The sequence below is a fragment of the Gossypium hirsutum genome, chromosome A05 (assembly GCF_007990345.1).
Source record: "Gossypium hirsutum isolate 1008001.06 chromosome A05, Gossypium_hirsutum_v2.1, whole genome shotgun sequence".
In the NCBI taxonomy this organism is placed as follows: domain Eukaryota; kingdom Viridiplantae; phylum Streptophyta; class Magnoliopsida; order Malvales; family Malvaceae; genus Gossypium; species Gossypium hirsutum.
The window spans coordinates 5767056-5782537 of NC_053428.1; the positions used below are offsets into that span (position 1 = coordinate 5767056).

The 15482-nt window shown below is 31.9% G+C and overlaps 1 protein-coding gene across 1 annotated transcript; it reads right to left on the reverse strand.

Moving 5' to 3' along the window:
- Positions 1-8763: 8763 nt before the first annotated feature.
- LOC107958992 (transcription initiation factor TFIID subunit 5) lies at positions 8764-13915 on the reverse strand. Its single transcript, XM_016894937.2, is given in 19 exon segments — positions 8764-9033; positions 9160-9235; positions 9339-9434; positions 9560-9825; positions 10061-10177; positions 10323-10399; positions 10533-10697; positions 10852-10891; positions 10999-11068; positions 11157-11267; positions 11505-11656; positions 11844-11951; positions 12166-12275; positions 12364-12451; positions 12555-12611; positions 12712-12809; positions 12932-13010; positions 13082-13163; positions 13634-13915. Coding segments are annotated over 19 exon segments (2010 nt in total). The 5' UTR covers positions 13798-13915; the 3' UTR covers positions 8764-8979.
- Between the last annotated feature and the right edge of the window lie 1567 nt (positions 13916-15482).

Here is a 15482-nt window from a genome sequence, read left to right on the forward strand (position 1 = left end):
GAGAGTATGAAAGTGCATTTAGCTAAGTGTGATTTATGCAAAGATGGTAGGAAAGTGCACTCAACTGGACGTGATTTTTTTTAAGTTACGATTTTTTACATGTTTAATATAATTAATTTCTTTGGTCGAATATTTAAATGATGATAGTTTTATCCTTAAATCTCATATTTGATTCTTCTTCTTCTCTCACTCACATTTATATGTTAAAAATAATCATTAAAAAAAACTTAAAACAACATGAAATAAAAATTATAAGTATGAGTGAGAGAGAAATCAAACCTAAGACTTAATGACAAAACCATCAACATTTAACCATTCAACAAAAAAAGTTAATTATATTAAATAAGTCAAAAATTACAACTTAAAAGAAAAAATACATTCAACTAGACGAGCTTTCTTACCACCTATATTTTGTTACTCTCAAACAACAGTCTATTTTCTTAAATAAAATAAAATAAAATAAAAATGACTTAAAAGACCTAATTATTATTTTTTAACTTATTTAGCCATTAATCTCAACCACTACAGTCAGTTCCAACACACAACTCAACTCTATCTCTCTCTCTTCACTTTCTCTATAAACTGAAAGCTTCTAGTACCTGTACTCTATGATTTGTCTTCCATCTATTCCTAAATAAAATAATAATGACGTTAATTATTTATGAAGTTTATAGAAGTTTGGTTAAAAAATGATAAATGTTTTATTTAATTTTTATCATATTTTATGGGATACATATTAAATTTGTCACATATATAATAAACATAATTATATGTTATTATTCACTACCATAAAAATATTAGTCTAAATTAAAAATGATCTAATTTGGATAACGTTTATTAAATTGTAGCTATTAAATAAAGTATAAGTCAAATATGTGTAGGTACTTTAGTAACTAATTTCTAATTGAGGATGAACTAATTAAAAATTAGGGTTAATGTGCAAATACTATAAATATTAGGATTATGGTCCATAAATTATAAATATATATAACTTATCTAATATCTCATATTTAGAAAAGAAAATAGAAGAGAGAGTCACTTTCTCTAAATATGTTAATTTAGAAGATTAAAATCACAAGATTAAAAATTTTAAAAAATTAATTAATTTAAATATATTTCCACAAGATAAATCCGGATTTATTAAGAAATTTTAGGGCTGTATAAAGAGAGTTTATAAATTAGTTGATTTAATTGGAAGTGTAAAAGGACAGGTGTGACCGCCACCAGTACGTTCTGCCTTTGTTTTCTCCTATCTTTATAATGAAAAGTTTTGTTAATTATGATAAACCCAGGTAAAGAAATTTACAGAAAGAATAAGTGAGGCATTTGTTTTGAGGAATGAAAAGTTTTGTTAATTATTACAAGGTTATGATAACCCAGGTACATCAACAATAACTCAGGCTTTCGTTTTCAGGTTTAGTTGAAATTATATATTTACTTTTTTATCTTTTCAAATAATATATTTTATTATTTTACAAAATGATTGAGTATTTTGAGTTAGAATTTAGCTGATGGGTAAATATCAACTCAAATAATCATTTAATATAGAGTATAAATTAAAAAAATATATATGGCAAAATCTAAATCTGTTTGTGAAGTTAAAAATTTCTCAACACTTATGTACCTAATAATTACCCATAAATAATTTTATCTTAACGGTTAATATTTGGTATATTGATAATGTACATTTTTTTAATATTTTTTATATTCTTAAAAGACACTTATTAATTGTTGATTTTACCTGTAAAATCTAAAATCTCACTAAAATAATTTTATCTATTACATATGTTTAGATTCCTTCACAAATCTAGCATTTTTTTATAGTGTTTGACAACATTGTTTTTTTTTCTTTATAGTTGAAAATATTACATTTAAAGATATATTTATACATAAAAATTTAAACAACATCTTTAATACACCTTCTTTAGAAAAAAAAAATTAGTGATTATTTACAATCATAATCTAACTATTAACCATTAAATATTAATTTAATTGATATTGTTATTATTATATCAATTTAAAAGCATAAGTTCAAGCTTACAATTAAATCTATATTTTTCTAGAATTTAATGGTTTATGAATTTTTTAAAAATATTATATGCTTAAATATATTCGAATATATAAAATTAAGACAATAAAAAAGTTATGTAGTTGAGAAATTAAATTTTAAAGAATTTTAAATAAATTTACACGACTTTAAAAGAAATAAATTTAACTCGAATCTATGACATGAATCATAAAAAATATTAAAGTTCAAATATCACAATTTAAGATTTTATAATCTACTAACAGTATAATTTCTTTTATAAATATAATTTTAATATTAATTTTTTATGAAGACATTTTAATTATATAATAATTAATAAGTTGATTATTTAATGACTATGGTATAATTTCAAGGAGAAACCACGTATATCCATTCTATATAATAGCCCTCTCACAATGAAATCATAAAAGGACAAGATAAAAGGGTTTCTTCTTTTCATTCTTCTGTCCTTCCTTCCGTTCCTTTGGGGGGGGGGGTGTTCTTTAATTTTGGTTTTTACTTTGGCATGAACAACAAGAAAAACCCTAAAATTGTGTGAAGTTCTCCTGGCCACTCATTACCGAAAACGTCATGGATCTTGGATTTTTAAGGTCTTGGTCCTGCTTTTGGCACCTTTTCCTTAAACGGGTTTAGTTTGTTTTCAGATCTGTCTCATTCCTTTTTAATATTTTTCTATGTATTGTGGAACAGTTTGTTTCTTCGTTTTGGTAAATTGTGTGTTGCCTGCCTTGTTTCCTTATATGGGAAATGCTTTACCCTTTCTTCCTTTCATCTAATACCTTCTTCTTTGGGACATAGAAATTGACAGAAGAGAGTGAGCACACAGAGGCACTTGTATAAGGCTATACTTCTGCTTTTGCGTGCTCACTTCTCTTTTTGTCAGTTTCCAGTGCCGGAATTTGATCTTAATTTCCTTTTGGTCACTTCTCGGCCTGTTTTGTTCCACGCTTTCTACTCTTATCTCTTGTCTTGTCTCGCTTATTATCAAATAACTTTCCCCCATTTCCCTCTCTCTCTCTATAATTATTGATTAATCACATGTGATCTTCCGTCTCCTCTGGGACTGGGACTAGTTAATTTAGACACCAGCAAAAATACTCTACTCTGGGAATATGGTCTATGTCTGACTGTGTCTCTCTCTCTTTTCTTTTTTCTTTTTTTTTTTCTATTTAAAATGTTTAATTTATGTTTTAAATTCAATAAATAGCATCAAAGCGTGACTTTTGATGTTATTGACGATGCCTGATCACTGTGCGGATTTAACGGCAAGACTATGAATAGTATAGGACCATTCATGTTATTAATTGCCTATTAGTAGCTATAGCTAGTATGGTCCTCCAACTAACCCTCTTTCTTTTCTTTTTCGGGTTTGTTTCTTGTTATTGTTTCTGCTATCCTCTTCGGTTTTTCTTTCCTTTTTTAATTCCTGCGCATGCGATCATAGTCAGTACCCAGAAATCGTCCTGCTTGGAGCTTGCTTTCACCTGAATCTAGCAGAATCTGGTTGCTTTCACTGATCTCAGTTGCAAATGGAGGTTTCTATTCGTAAGTTCAACTATAAACCCACACTTGAACAAGTGACGTGTTGCTTGTTTAGTGTCTGTGATTAATGGGTGTTGATCTGCAGCTAGTTCTTGCCTCAATTTAGGGAAATCAAGGTTTTACCCATTTTGCGGTGTATTTACCTGCTCTTTTTTGCTCCCATGGTGTGATTTGATGATGTACCGTGAGTGACGAAGAGAAGAAGGGCCCTTGGGGGGGGGGCTAGGGGAACTAGGTTTTAGGTTTCGTAATGAGTTTCCATCAACAGTTTGTCTGGTTTTTCATGTTCCTCTTGCAGAACAGGTTTAATTTTTTAAATCATCTTAAAAACCCATTTAATCTTCGTTCATTTGAAGTACATGCATCCGTCTGTTTTATGAATTGTTTCTTGCGTTAATATTTTTCAAGCTTATCACACTACAACTTCAAACTGTGTCCAGGTCTTTATTATTTCTTGTATATCCTAAAACATCAGTTGGATTGTATCAAGGTAAAGAGTTGCATGCAATCAACAATTCTCAAGCACTCTTTTATTTTTATTTTTTATTTTTGTATAACTACAAGTGTTCTCATGGTTTTACAGGAATCTAATCTTGTTCTGGCCGGGTTGGTATGCAGGTAAAGCTTCCCAAAGTTTAAGATGACTTTTTTTTTTTTTACATTTGTGATTACCTGCAAATAAAGATAAGAGTTTCTATGCATGTGTTATTTGAATGGTTTGATGATAAGTAATTGGGCGTATCAATGTTTTATTGTATGCACCTAAACCGATCTTGATAATGTCAAAGCTGGAGGATAAACGCTCTACAAATATGTGATATTGAAGGCTTTTTAATTACATACTGTTTATCTTGCAGTGCATGTATTGAATCGAAGAAAGGAAAAATGTTTTGGTCCATGTATAGTGTCATCTAGGCATCTACTGTTGTTTAACTTAATCTGTGCAAGCAAAACGAGACTAGTCTTTAATAAGAAATTTTGAAAAGAAAAATTAAATAAATAAAAGAGCAAAGAGTAAAAGATTGAATTAAACGGATTGCAGTGTCTGCTTACTTGATTCTTGAACCAATTTAACAATATGTTATTCCTTTCAGCAGGGATTATTTTCCATTGGCAAAGCCTTGCTCCATGTAATTTGCCTCCTTTAGCTTATTGTCTTTGCTTTGTCCCTTTCTTTTTATATCTATTCACTAGTAAATTATGAAGTAATTTAATCTTCCATACATTCAAGCTCTTGTGATTGATAGAAAACGGAAGCCTTAAATCATTTCCCAGCTATATATGTCTGCATTACTAAGTACCCAGTGGTTAAAAGTTTTTTTTTATCTTATTTCGATTTACTTAATTTCTTTTGCTGAAACCATCAATTAATATGCCGTGCAATGTTCTTCTCAGCGGACGACTGTGAATGGATGGAGTTCTCTCATTTGGTTTTATGGGGATATCACCATCATACACCAAACACTGAAATGCTCAAATCTGATTTCAAGGCTTCAAAGCAAGTAAGAAAACATTGAATAGCTAATATTTGTATAACAAGTAGTATTTGTCTGGTTGCGGGGATGCGGGCCTCCTCTCCAACTATGCTAGGTTCTTGCTGGATTTAAGGGGGTTAAACTTTCTTTTCTTTCTAAAATAATAAAATAATAAATAAAGATATCATAATCGACTCGTTTTCCCATTATATTAGTAAACAAGCTTAAGTGGGCTTGCTGCTTTATGCGAGTGGTTTTTGCCTTTACTGCTTTTATGTTTTGTGCAATGAAGATTTTTATTTTATGTTTTTCCCAATTAGAAAAACCACAAATGACTGGATAGAATTTGTATGGATGATCAAATTGTGGGATCATCAATGTCGGATTGTCTGCATATCCAGCTAGCTAGACTAGCTTTTATGGTTCTTAAAAATGAAGCAACTTTTTTGTCATCAACCTTTGCTGGGAATCTATCTTGGAGCAATATGGCAGAGAGTGACTGCTTCTCTTTTTGATGTAGTGAAACGATTTCTATTGGTCTACATTATTTTATTTATCGGGGAATATCAATGATAGTCGCTACTTGCTATACTTTTTTGTTTTGTTCGTGGAAAGCATTAATATAAACTGCTTCCTCTTTAGTGTTTTAGGAGCTCTTTCAAAAAAGCATCAACTTAAATGTTGTTGCATGATTGATATACACAGGAGTAAAATAGAAGTCCAAAAGTGAATAAAACTAGCCTGTTGTAAAACTTCAGACATTTGTATTTATCATATAGTTTCAGGTATGTGAGTGTGGTAGTTTCTATTAGGCTCAAAACACTGATCTTTGTGATGGATTCTCTTCAGCGACTTGCTTGAGATCTATCAATTTTTACAATGAAGAATGGCGCCGTGGTGCTTTGAAGATGAAAGAAGGAGCTGTTCCTGTTGTTCTAGTTTCAGACCATCTTTTTGACTTAATAGGTCACTTAAATTTGCCCTTAATTATAATCGGTGCCTATCTGTAAATCCCTTATGATGAAGTTAGACACCCTTCACTGAGTATTACAGTAGTGTTTCAAAGAGATTGATCATATGCATGCTTTGGAAAGCCTTAACCTTTGTACTGCGTTTATAATCTATGAGAAAGGTATCAAAGCATGATGGTGCTTCCATCCATGTTTTAAGCCTTAAAAGATGGTTTGTTTCTTTCAAATGTTTTGATTCTTTAGAACCAATTATGTAAATATGGAAAGCACAGAACTACATTAGGTAAGATCAAGCTGTGGGTTTGAGCTTAGAGCTTTTTTACTATTAGCTTGTGGGGGGTTCTGAATTTAATCAAGAAAACAAAATGGTTTTGCCTGAATTCTGGCCAGTGAAATGCTTACTTTGCATAATTTTTTTTCTTAATTTTGGTGTAGTAAATTAGAGATGGGTATAATAGATAAATATAAGGAAGATGAAGTAGTTTCTAAATCTTTAAGATGGCCAAATGTTTAGCATATATCAGTCTAAATTTTGTGTAGAATTTAGGGTATTTATCATGTTGTAGGGAGTTGACCGTCATTGTGTTTAATTATTTAATTTAGGGTAACTTTAGCCTTAAACAAATATGTCCTTATGCTTGAATTTCAGGCAAGAGCTGGTTAGAAATCTTTGTTTTCATGAAACAAAATAATAGATTGCACCTATGACCTGCCCTACTGCGTGCCGTTTGTTTCAAAGCAATTGTCATGGCTGGAATTTAAAAGCATCAAATAAATATATGTAATTCTGGTATTTTGTAGCAACAGATGTTCTAGAAATACCTGGACAAATGCTTGTGCTTCATGTTAGCTGTATGTACTTGGTTGAGTGTACTATTATGAAGAAGAAGAAGAAGAAACTGCAATTTTTCTGTCTGGCTGCGTTCATGGTAAGTGTGGGTGAAATTTAAGGCTTCCTTGAGGATTATGAAATTGTGTGCAACTGTTGTGTTTTTTGTTTTACATGCAGTGGATGATATTAGAGAAAATTGACTGTGATACAAGTCGTATTAGAGAGTACGAGTTAGATGAAATTTCTGTTTTTAAACTCTCTTTGAGACTTATATAATCTGGTACTTTCAAGATTTGCACTCATGGTAAAGGCTAATAGGCGATGATTTGAAACATTGAAGTTCATGCATGTATATATATAATTATATATATCTTACCGTTAAATCTAGATGTTTTTTAACTGTGTTGTAATGGTGACCTTATTACAGTACTGTAGCAGGAGTGTCCAAGAATGTTATTGAATGCCATGGAAGAGGATATATGCAAAGAATATGAGGATAGTGGGAGCCATAGCATATGATTTGTACGACCCGTGGGACTCTAGCACAAGAGACGTCAAGTCCATTATTGCTTTCTCCAATTCGATCTTATCTTCTTGGCCTTCTAGTATAGTAATTTTTATATTTACAGTCAAAGCAACCGTTATTATTCTACTCTTTTATTTTACAGTTAAGTTGTCCGCTTTTTCTGCTTTAACCCCTTTTTTGTATAAAAAAAATTTGGTGTAATAGAGACGGCTTTTTTACGTAATAATCCAAAATAATAATTAAATATCAAAATGAGTCATCTTACAAATTAATATTATCCAAATGAGTTGTTTGTTAGGGTATTTTTAGATGTTGCTTAACTGGTTGATGGCATCACATGGGTTTTAGAAAAAACAATTTTTTATTGGTATTGTTAGACACGTTGATGGCGCCAAATTAAAATATAATTAATGATTATATTTCGAAATAGCTATAATTAATTTAGGTGGTAGAGTGTAATTTTTAATTATGTAATTGTGAGTTTAATTTTCACTGACAGTATTTTATTTTTTTCTCCAAAAGGTAAGTTTTTACTTAATTATTATTTTAACAAAATAATGTTGTGTTAAAAATAATGTTGTCTGTGAGAGTCCATGAACTCATAGTTAAAAATCACACAATTTATTAGCTAAACTAAAATAACTATGATAAATATAATAATTAATTATATTATAATCCAATGTCCCCAATGTATCAAGCTATATCGAAAAATACTGTAGTAAGCGATCTATTTCAGTAGGATGGTATATTTTGAATTTTTTTATTTTTATTTTTGGATTATTGAGATAAAAAATTGATATACAAGTGAAATAATGGGCAATGTTTTAACTGTGAGCGTGCGTTTTGAAATATGATTAGATACGTTTCCTCATCGAGAATCGATCTAGTGAACTAACTAAAAGTACAGCTGACTGTTTTGACTGACTGACAGACACACGGATTTCTTAACTACCCTTAGGTTGATTTCGACGAAGACACTGTCTTCTATGCTGGTACAGGTAAAAAACTACTTTTTTTGAAAAAAATATTTTAACAAGGTAATAGAGGGCGTTTTGCTTTATATAATCGTCTAATGTTTTGAAAAACTAAACACCAAAATAAATAAAACAACAAAAATAATGGGCTAAGTAATTATACTTTAAAAAATTGTTTTGACAAAATCAATCAACACTTTTAGCTTGGCCTTTTAACGGCTCCAATAATTTTTATTACGCTTTTACGGGAAGTGTCGCCTAACCCCTTGAGAGTTGACAACAATAATCAGCTGTCAATTCCACTCGTCCTTTCAACTTTTATTTGCGGGGGATAGCGCCACGCCCACAATCCAACTTTATATCATCCAAACATTTCGAAACCAAATTGCAATTTTGTGACCGAACACAAGATTTCTGTTTGATAAATATTTTCCAAATTTCGTGTCATTACAATAATTATAAAAGAACGAGAAATATATTTAAGACACAGAAGAGAAGGTTTATGTCAATACATCAAAAAAGCTAGTTAGCATCTTGTTTCTTCTGTGCAAGTATACGGTACCTAACAGCACCCAAACATCACAATGGTGGTCATGGGAGAGGTTTTACTGATTACGTGTTCTTAGAGAGCACCACAGCTGCAAATAGCAGGTTCCTTCTAGAAAACTGATCCAAACATAAAGTTGAACAAATATATGTACATAAATGATCAGACAGACAATACAGACCAACCTCAGAAGTTGCATAAAAAGTGGAAATATATACGCATCTGATTCGGAAGAAAAGAATTACCTGTAAACTATACACAGAAGTAGACTTGGTTGCAAGGGTTTTCAATGATCTCAGCCTGTTTGGATTCGTCCCACTCCTATTGATTCACCCATTTTACCATATTAAAAAAAATTACCAGATGATACCATACCATATGAGACATTATCATACAACCAAATTGCTTCACTTGTGAAACCTACTTTTCTTCATTCCTTGGGACCTTTGTGCTTGTTGTTACATCCCACAATTTTATGGTGCAATCCGCAGATCCAGATGCCAGAAGTGAGCCTTCACAACTGGATGTCCAGCAACAGGAAAAAGATGTCAAGAAACTCGGGCGTACCATCATCTCAAACTTGCTTTATATATGAATTTTCAAGACGTAATTAGGATTATCTACACTAGGAGCTAGGTTTTCCACCTGAAACCAAGTGTCCATACACAAGAGGTGTGACCCATCAAAGGTGTAATGCACCGTCCACTTGAAAGGTCCCACGTCATTATCATCCCATCTTCATCACCAGATGCCATATATCGACCGTCAGGGGACATTGCTAATGACAATATCATACTTCTATGACCAATGAAAATCCGAACACATTCTCCACTTTGTACATCCCACAATCTAACTGTTTTATCACTAGAGCCAGTGGCAATATAGTTGCAGTTGGCATGCCATTGCACACACTGAGAAAAGAAGATTGAACAATTTGTGATTGGCTGAAATATAATACAAGATCAAACAAGAGCAAGAACTTTGCTTTTACAAATAACAACTAGAAAACTCTGAAATCCACTTTTATTCAACATCAATTCGTGCAACTTTTTTTCTGGGCTCAGATCTAACAGGAAAGATTGGTCACACAGGTGAGAATAGCATTTAGAACAGCACATCAGAGAATAAAAAGATAAGACTACTTACATCAACATCAGACAAGTGCCCTGCCATTATTCTCAGAGGTTGTATTCTGTCCATCGACCAAATCCTTGCTGTTCGATCATGAGAAGCGCTGGCAAAATAGTGACCTACAGGACTAAACTGCAGTAGGAGATAAGGACATCAAAATGTATTAGAGGCAGAAACAAAAAAATGAAAACAAGATTCTCGTTCTAAAGAAGGAATGGAGGTGAGGAACTTTAAAAGTGGTATATATTATCAAACATCCATGGAAGAAAAGTTATACCTGAACATCCCATACAGGATAATTATGACCCTTGTAGCAAACAAGATTTGCATTTAGTTTTGTGCTCCATAAGCGAACTGCAAGAAATTTGTATATAGGATGAAGAGTAAAGTATTAAAAGAGGAGGGAGGGAGGGAGGCGCGGAGAGGTGAAGAAACTGAGATGCGAGGGAAGAAAATCCAAATGAGCATGCTATAGAGTTTAACGTACTTGTTGTATCTACTGAAGAAGAAAGAATAAAATCACCAAGAGGACTAAAGGTGGCTGAATAAACTGGTGCTGAGTGACCCTCAAACAATGTATAGGACCTTTTCCCACCATTTGGCCCCAGAACCTGTTCACTTTAAGAAGAATCATTTTCAACCTGCAGATTAGCTGACACGATACTTCACTGTCAAACAGAGATATAAACAGGCATTTTATAATTTCAGGCATATCAAAAGAGGTATCCAACTATTTTTGGATAAAATTTCTACAGATACTGTGCAGTGTCATGGGGGGATAAACAAAAACAGTCTTTTTTACTTACAACTTCCACCTTGTTGGCCCAGCTTTGCCATATCCCAAACCTGGGGTGCAGAAATCAAATTAGCAACCAATATGTTTCCTAGAAAAATGAAAAAGAAAGCAATAAAGCAGAATCTTTTATCAGCCAAGCTATGATTTAAGATACAACCTTCAGTGACGAGTCTGAGAACCCCCCAGCAACCAAAGATCCATCATGGGATATTGATGAACAATTCAAACTGATGCAGGTTAAATACAACACAATAAGTACCTCAAAGCATTAGAAAATCAAGATGACCATTAGATCAGCCAATTCACGGACGTTACCCATTATGCGTGTTGAGGAAAGTATAAAAGCTGACTGATGGTAGTGCAACACTACTCAATTGTACACAGTTTCTTAAATCCTCAAGAATAGACTGCTCTACCTCAGTTGACCTGAAGCAATTGTTAGAAAAATAATTTAAGGAAACAGCATAAACCACTGCATAGCTAAGCATAGCATAGCAAGCATTATAGCTTTCGCCATAGATTTTACATGCAAAGAAGTCCCTTTCTTCACGATAGTCTAAAACCAAAAAGCTATGATGGTTTACATTCAGTGGAAATTTAGCGCACTACATTAAGAATCCATTTTACATCTGATAAAAATAAAGAGGGAGTTACTGAAAGTACATTAAGGGCAAAGGGAGCTTTGGTTTCACTCGTGGTGCTGCTGAGGTCGTGCTAGCCTCTAGACGAGCATTTTTTGTTGTTGCATTAAGAGCTTTCTCCTTTTTTGACTCTTTTGTTGAAGCACCTTGCTTTCCACCTTCAATTGATCTTTTCTGAACAAGAAACAGATAAGACAAATCAAAGAACAAAGATTGGATTTGTGCATTAATCAAAAAGTAACTTCATGATCCTATAGTAAACTTGAAAATCATGTATAAACTAACAAAAGCAAAATACATACGGTGAAATGCTGAAGGGAAAATAATGAATTGTAAGAGGCACTTTTACAGCAGAACTTACCTTAGTCTCATCTACATCCCCCTCTTTGTTCTCTTCTTCTGTCTTTTCATAATCAGAAAGCAAACCTCCGGCCTTCTCCAAGCGTTCTTCTAAGGAGTCTTCGAGCAACTATGAGAAGTATATAAAATCAAAGTCAATTACAAAAATGTGAAGAAGTATACACATGTATATTCAGTGGACTAAAATAATAAAAGTAGGAATCAACAGAGCTGATGGCAGCAGGAACCTTTCTTCTTTTACTAATGGAAGGGGAATTATGTGTGCTAAATTCCATGGAAAATTCATTTAGAAAGATAATTATAAGAGCGGTTCAGCGACTCACTCCCCAGTGTATTTCTTTCTGGTTTAACTGATTAGCTGCATCCTGGCAGCTCCCAATAAGTGTTACAACCTCTGCATCATCAGAAATGGAACTGGGCTGTCCAGAAAAAACTGCAGGGAAACAAAGAAAACCATAATCTGACGCAGCGTAACCTCTTCTGTCATGTGCAATGCAGAATATGAATGAAAATGGTATCACCTTGAAAGTTGATGTGCTCGTTGATGACCCCAAGCATTGCAATCGACTGTGTTTTATGCAAATATTGCAACAGAAGGTCATAGGAATACTGCCAAAATGATTGACAACCATTTCAGCAGTTAATGAGGAAACGAATAGATCCCACTCTAATCTAATTAGCAGCCACCAAAGCAAGAATTTACATGTCTTACCTGACATATCTTGATGTTGACTTTACTCTGCCTAAGAGAACGAGAAAATTCCATTTCCTGATTAAGGAAACAACAGCTGATGGTGAGAACAAAAAATTGGCAGCAACTCTCATAAGTAGTATCTAAGCAAAAGTACAAAAATAATAGGATGTTCCACCTCTAAATGAGACTGAGAAAGAACCCCTTCCAACTTTTGAAGATCACGTGAGTGCATCAGTTCATGGTCTTCACGAAAGGCCTTAAAGAAAGTTCTAGCTGCAATTAAAAAATCAAAGTTATTTGAGACCAACTTATCAAAGTTGCTACAGGAGATCGTTAACAGAATGAGATACTAGAGAAAAATAAAGTCTAGTAAGTTCTGATATATATATATATACCCTCTTGTAGATGTCCTTTTGCCACCATATCCATGAACGAATGTATAAAGACAGGATAAAGCACGCGAAGCAATTCATGCTGCATGCATGCAAAGACTAAGTTATGTCACTGATTTAAAAACTCGTACACTAAATATCAAAACTGATTACCTTATATAAATCAAGCGAACCATAAGCCCATGACCTCAGCTTGCTATACCCATCCTGGTACCGTGCCACATCATCCTCCGATCTGAAAACAAGCACAGTGATGAGGAAAAAGGAAAAGAAATTACAATAAACAGTGGAATGCAACCAAAAAAAGTAAGCATTCATCTTCTACACAGAAATAATCTTTCTATTTAGCATTCTTTACTGCACCATCGAAATAGTCATTCATGTTCATAAAACATTTGACTAGTTTTTATCCAACATGCAACTTACTTAGGTTATTATAGTGAAATTCCTTAGAAGAGTCAGAGTTTGCAATTTTGAAATATTAACTAACTCAACTTCTTCAAAATTTACGCCATTCCCCATATTTTAAACAAAATTTCAATCTTGAACGGTTTCTATAGCGGAAATTAAAGTAAAACCGAACATGAACATCAAAAACTGATTCTACACGTAGAAAAAGGTTATGCTGACCAAATAAGTTAACCAAAAACAATGCAAAATGGAACTTTGCTGGAGTCTGAGAGTTAGGATTTGCGTAGAACTTACTGGGAGAAGCGGTGAATGAACTTAGCTAGTTCAGGGTCGTTGTGGAAATCGACAGGAGCGGAGTCCTTGCTTTGAATATCCTCTAACAATTGCTCCGCTTCTTTAAATCCTTTCTTCTTCAAATAAGCTGCTACGAAGCTATTCACTGCTTGCATATTTTCCATTTTTGCTTTTCTCCTCTACGACCTCAAAACTAAAGAAATAAAAATTAAACCAAACCAAAAACAGGCATACACCTCTTCGCAAATTTTCTTTTCCTTCTTTTCTTCGCTGGTTTCCATGAGCTACGACGAATTAGGTTATTTATATATGGGTTTTTAGATTTCGCTAGGCCCATTACTAATTGGAACCATATTACCCGATAAGCCTTTTAATGGGCTTACTAATAATGTTTTTATGGGCTTAATCTAATCGAATCGATTTTCTCCCTCAGCCTAAAAACATCTCATTTTTCTCACAAATAAAAATATAATAATAATTTGATATATTATTAATTGAGTTAAGAAATCATCATTTTTATTTAATTTATGTTAAAAATAAATAAGACACATGAAAGTTTTTAACTTTATTTATACAATTTAAAAACCTCATCCTACCAAATAATAATCTAATAAAAAAATATAAAATTTTATTTTGATTTATAAAATATTGTACAAATTTTATATCAGCCATGACCCTCAATTTTTCCCTCGAGTTTTTTAAATATCTTAAAGCGGCTTATATTATTATCTAATTTATTTTTAAATTTAGTCATTATAAAATATCAAATTATAAATTTGTTAACTTTTTTTTTGTCTATATCTCGTTCATTAATATTAATTTATTTCTCTCTATTTTGTTTTTTAACCAATCAATTAATAGCCAAGTGAAAATTAAATAACTTTATTAATAATTTAATTATTTAAGTTAAATTAATTTAATTCTTATTAAACTTTTTACGAATATATTTTTAATGATTTTCTACTCGAATTAGTTAACAAATTTTAACCGCATCTTAATTGATCACGAAATTAATTTAATATATAAAATTCAAGTTAATTAATGTGAAATCTAAAAGTTTAGACTTTTATTTATTTCTCAGCCATTGCTTACTGCATTAGATCATTCACTGCTCTATGTTTTGAAGCTGAGCTACAATTAATATTGAGGTATTTGGGACATTGAGTAATATTTACAAATTTAAGCACCAATTGAAAACACAGAGTGATAAACAAATAAGAGTTTTGTTTGTCGTGGATTGAGTTTTAATTGTTGTCAATGTAATAGGACGTGGCTTTGAATGTGCTAAAGCGTATTATCCTCTTATTTATAAGTTGGGATTGAGTTATAGGTAATTTTAAACATTGTGTCAAAAAAAAATAGATATCATTAAAACCTATAATAAAATTGTCAAAAATATATATTTTGGTTGCCGAAAGCCCCTTATGCCTCAATAAATAAAGGAATGACGTGATATTTAGTGTGTCAAAACATCTCCCTTAGTTTTAAAATAACTATAATTAGAATTAATTTAGGGGTGAATCTAAAAAAAAATTCTACGTGAAGCGGAAATTAAATTGTAATATCTACGATAGTAAAAATATAATTTCACTATTTTAATAGCTTAGATATTTATAATTTTTAAATGATTAAATCAAATTTTTATCATTTTTACTAGGGCTAAAATATAATTTTATCTTTACTAATTTAAAATTTTAAAAATTTTAAAGAGTTTAAAAAAAAAATTTATATTTTAAGGAGGCCGGTCCTTACCAACCCTTAGCTACACCTCTGAACTAATCCTTATATATATATATTAAATTAAATGATTAATTTAATTCAAATTAATTCATTAAATTTTTTTAATAAA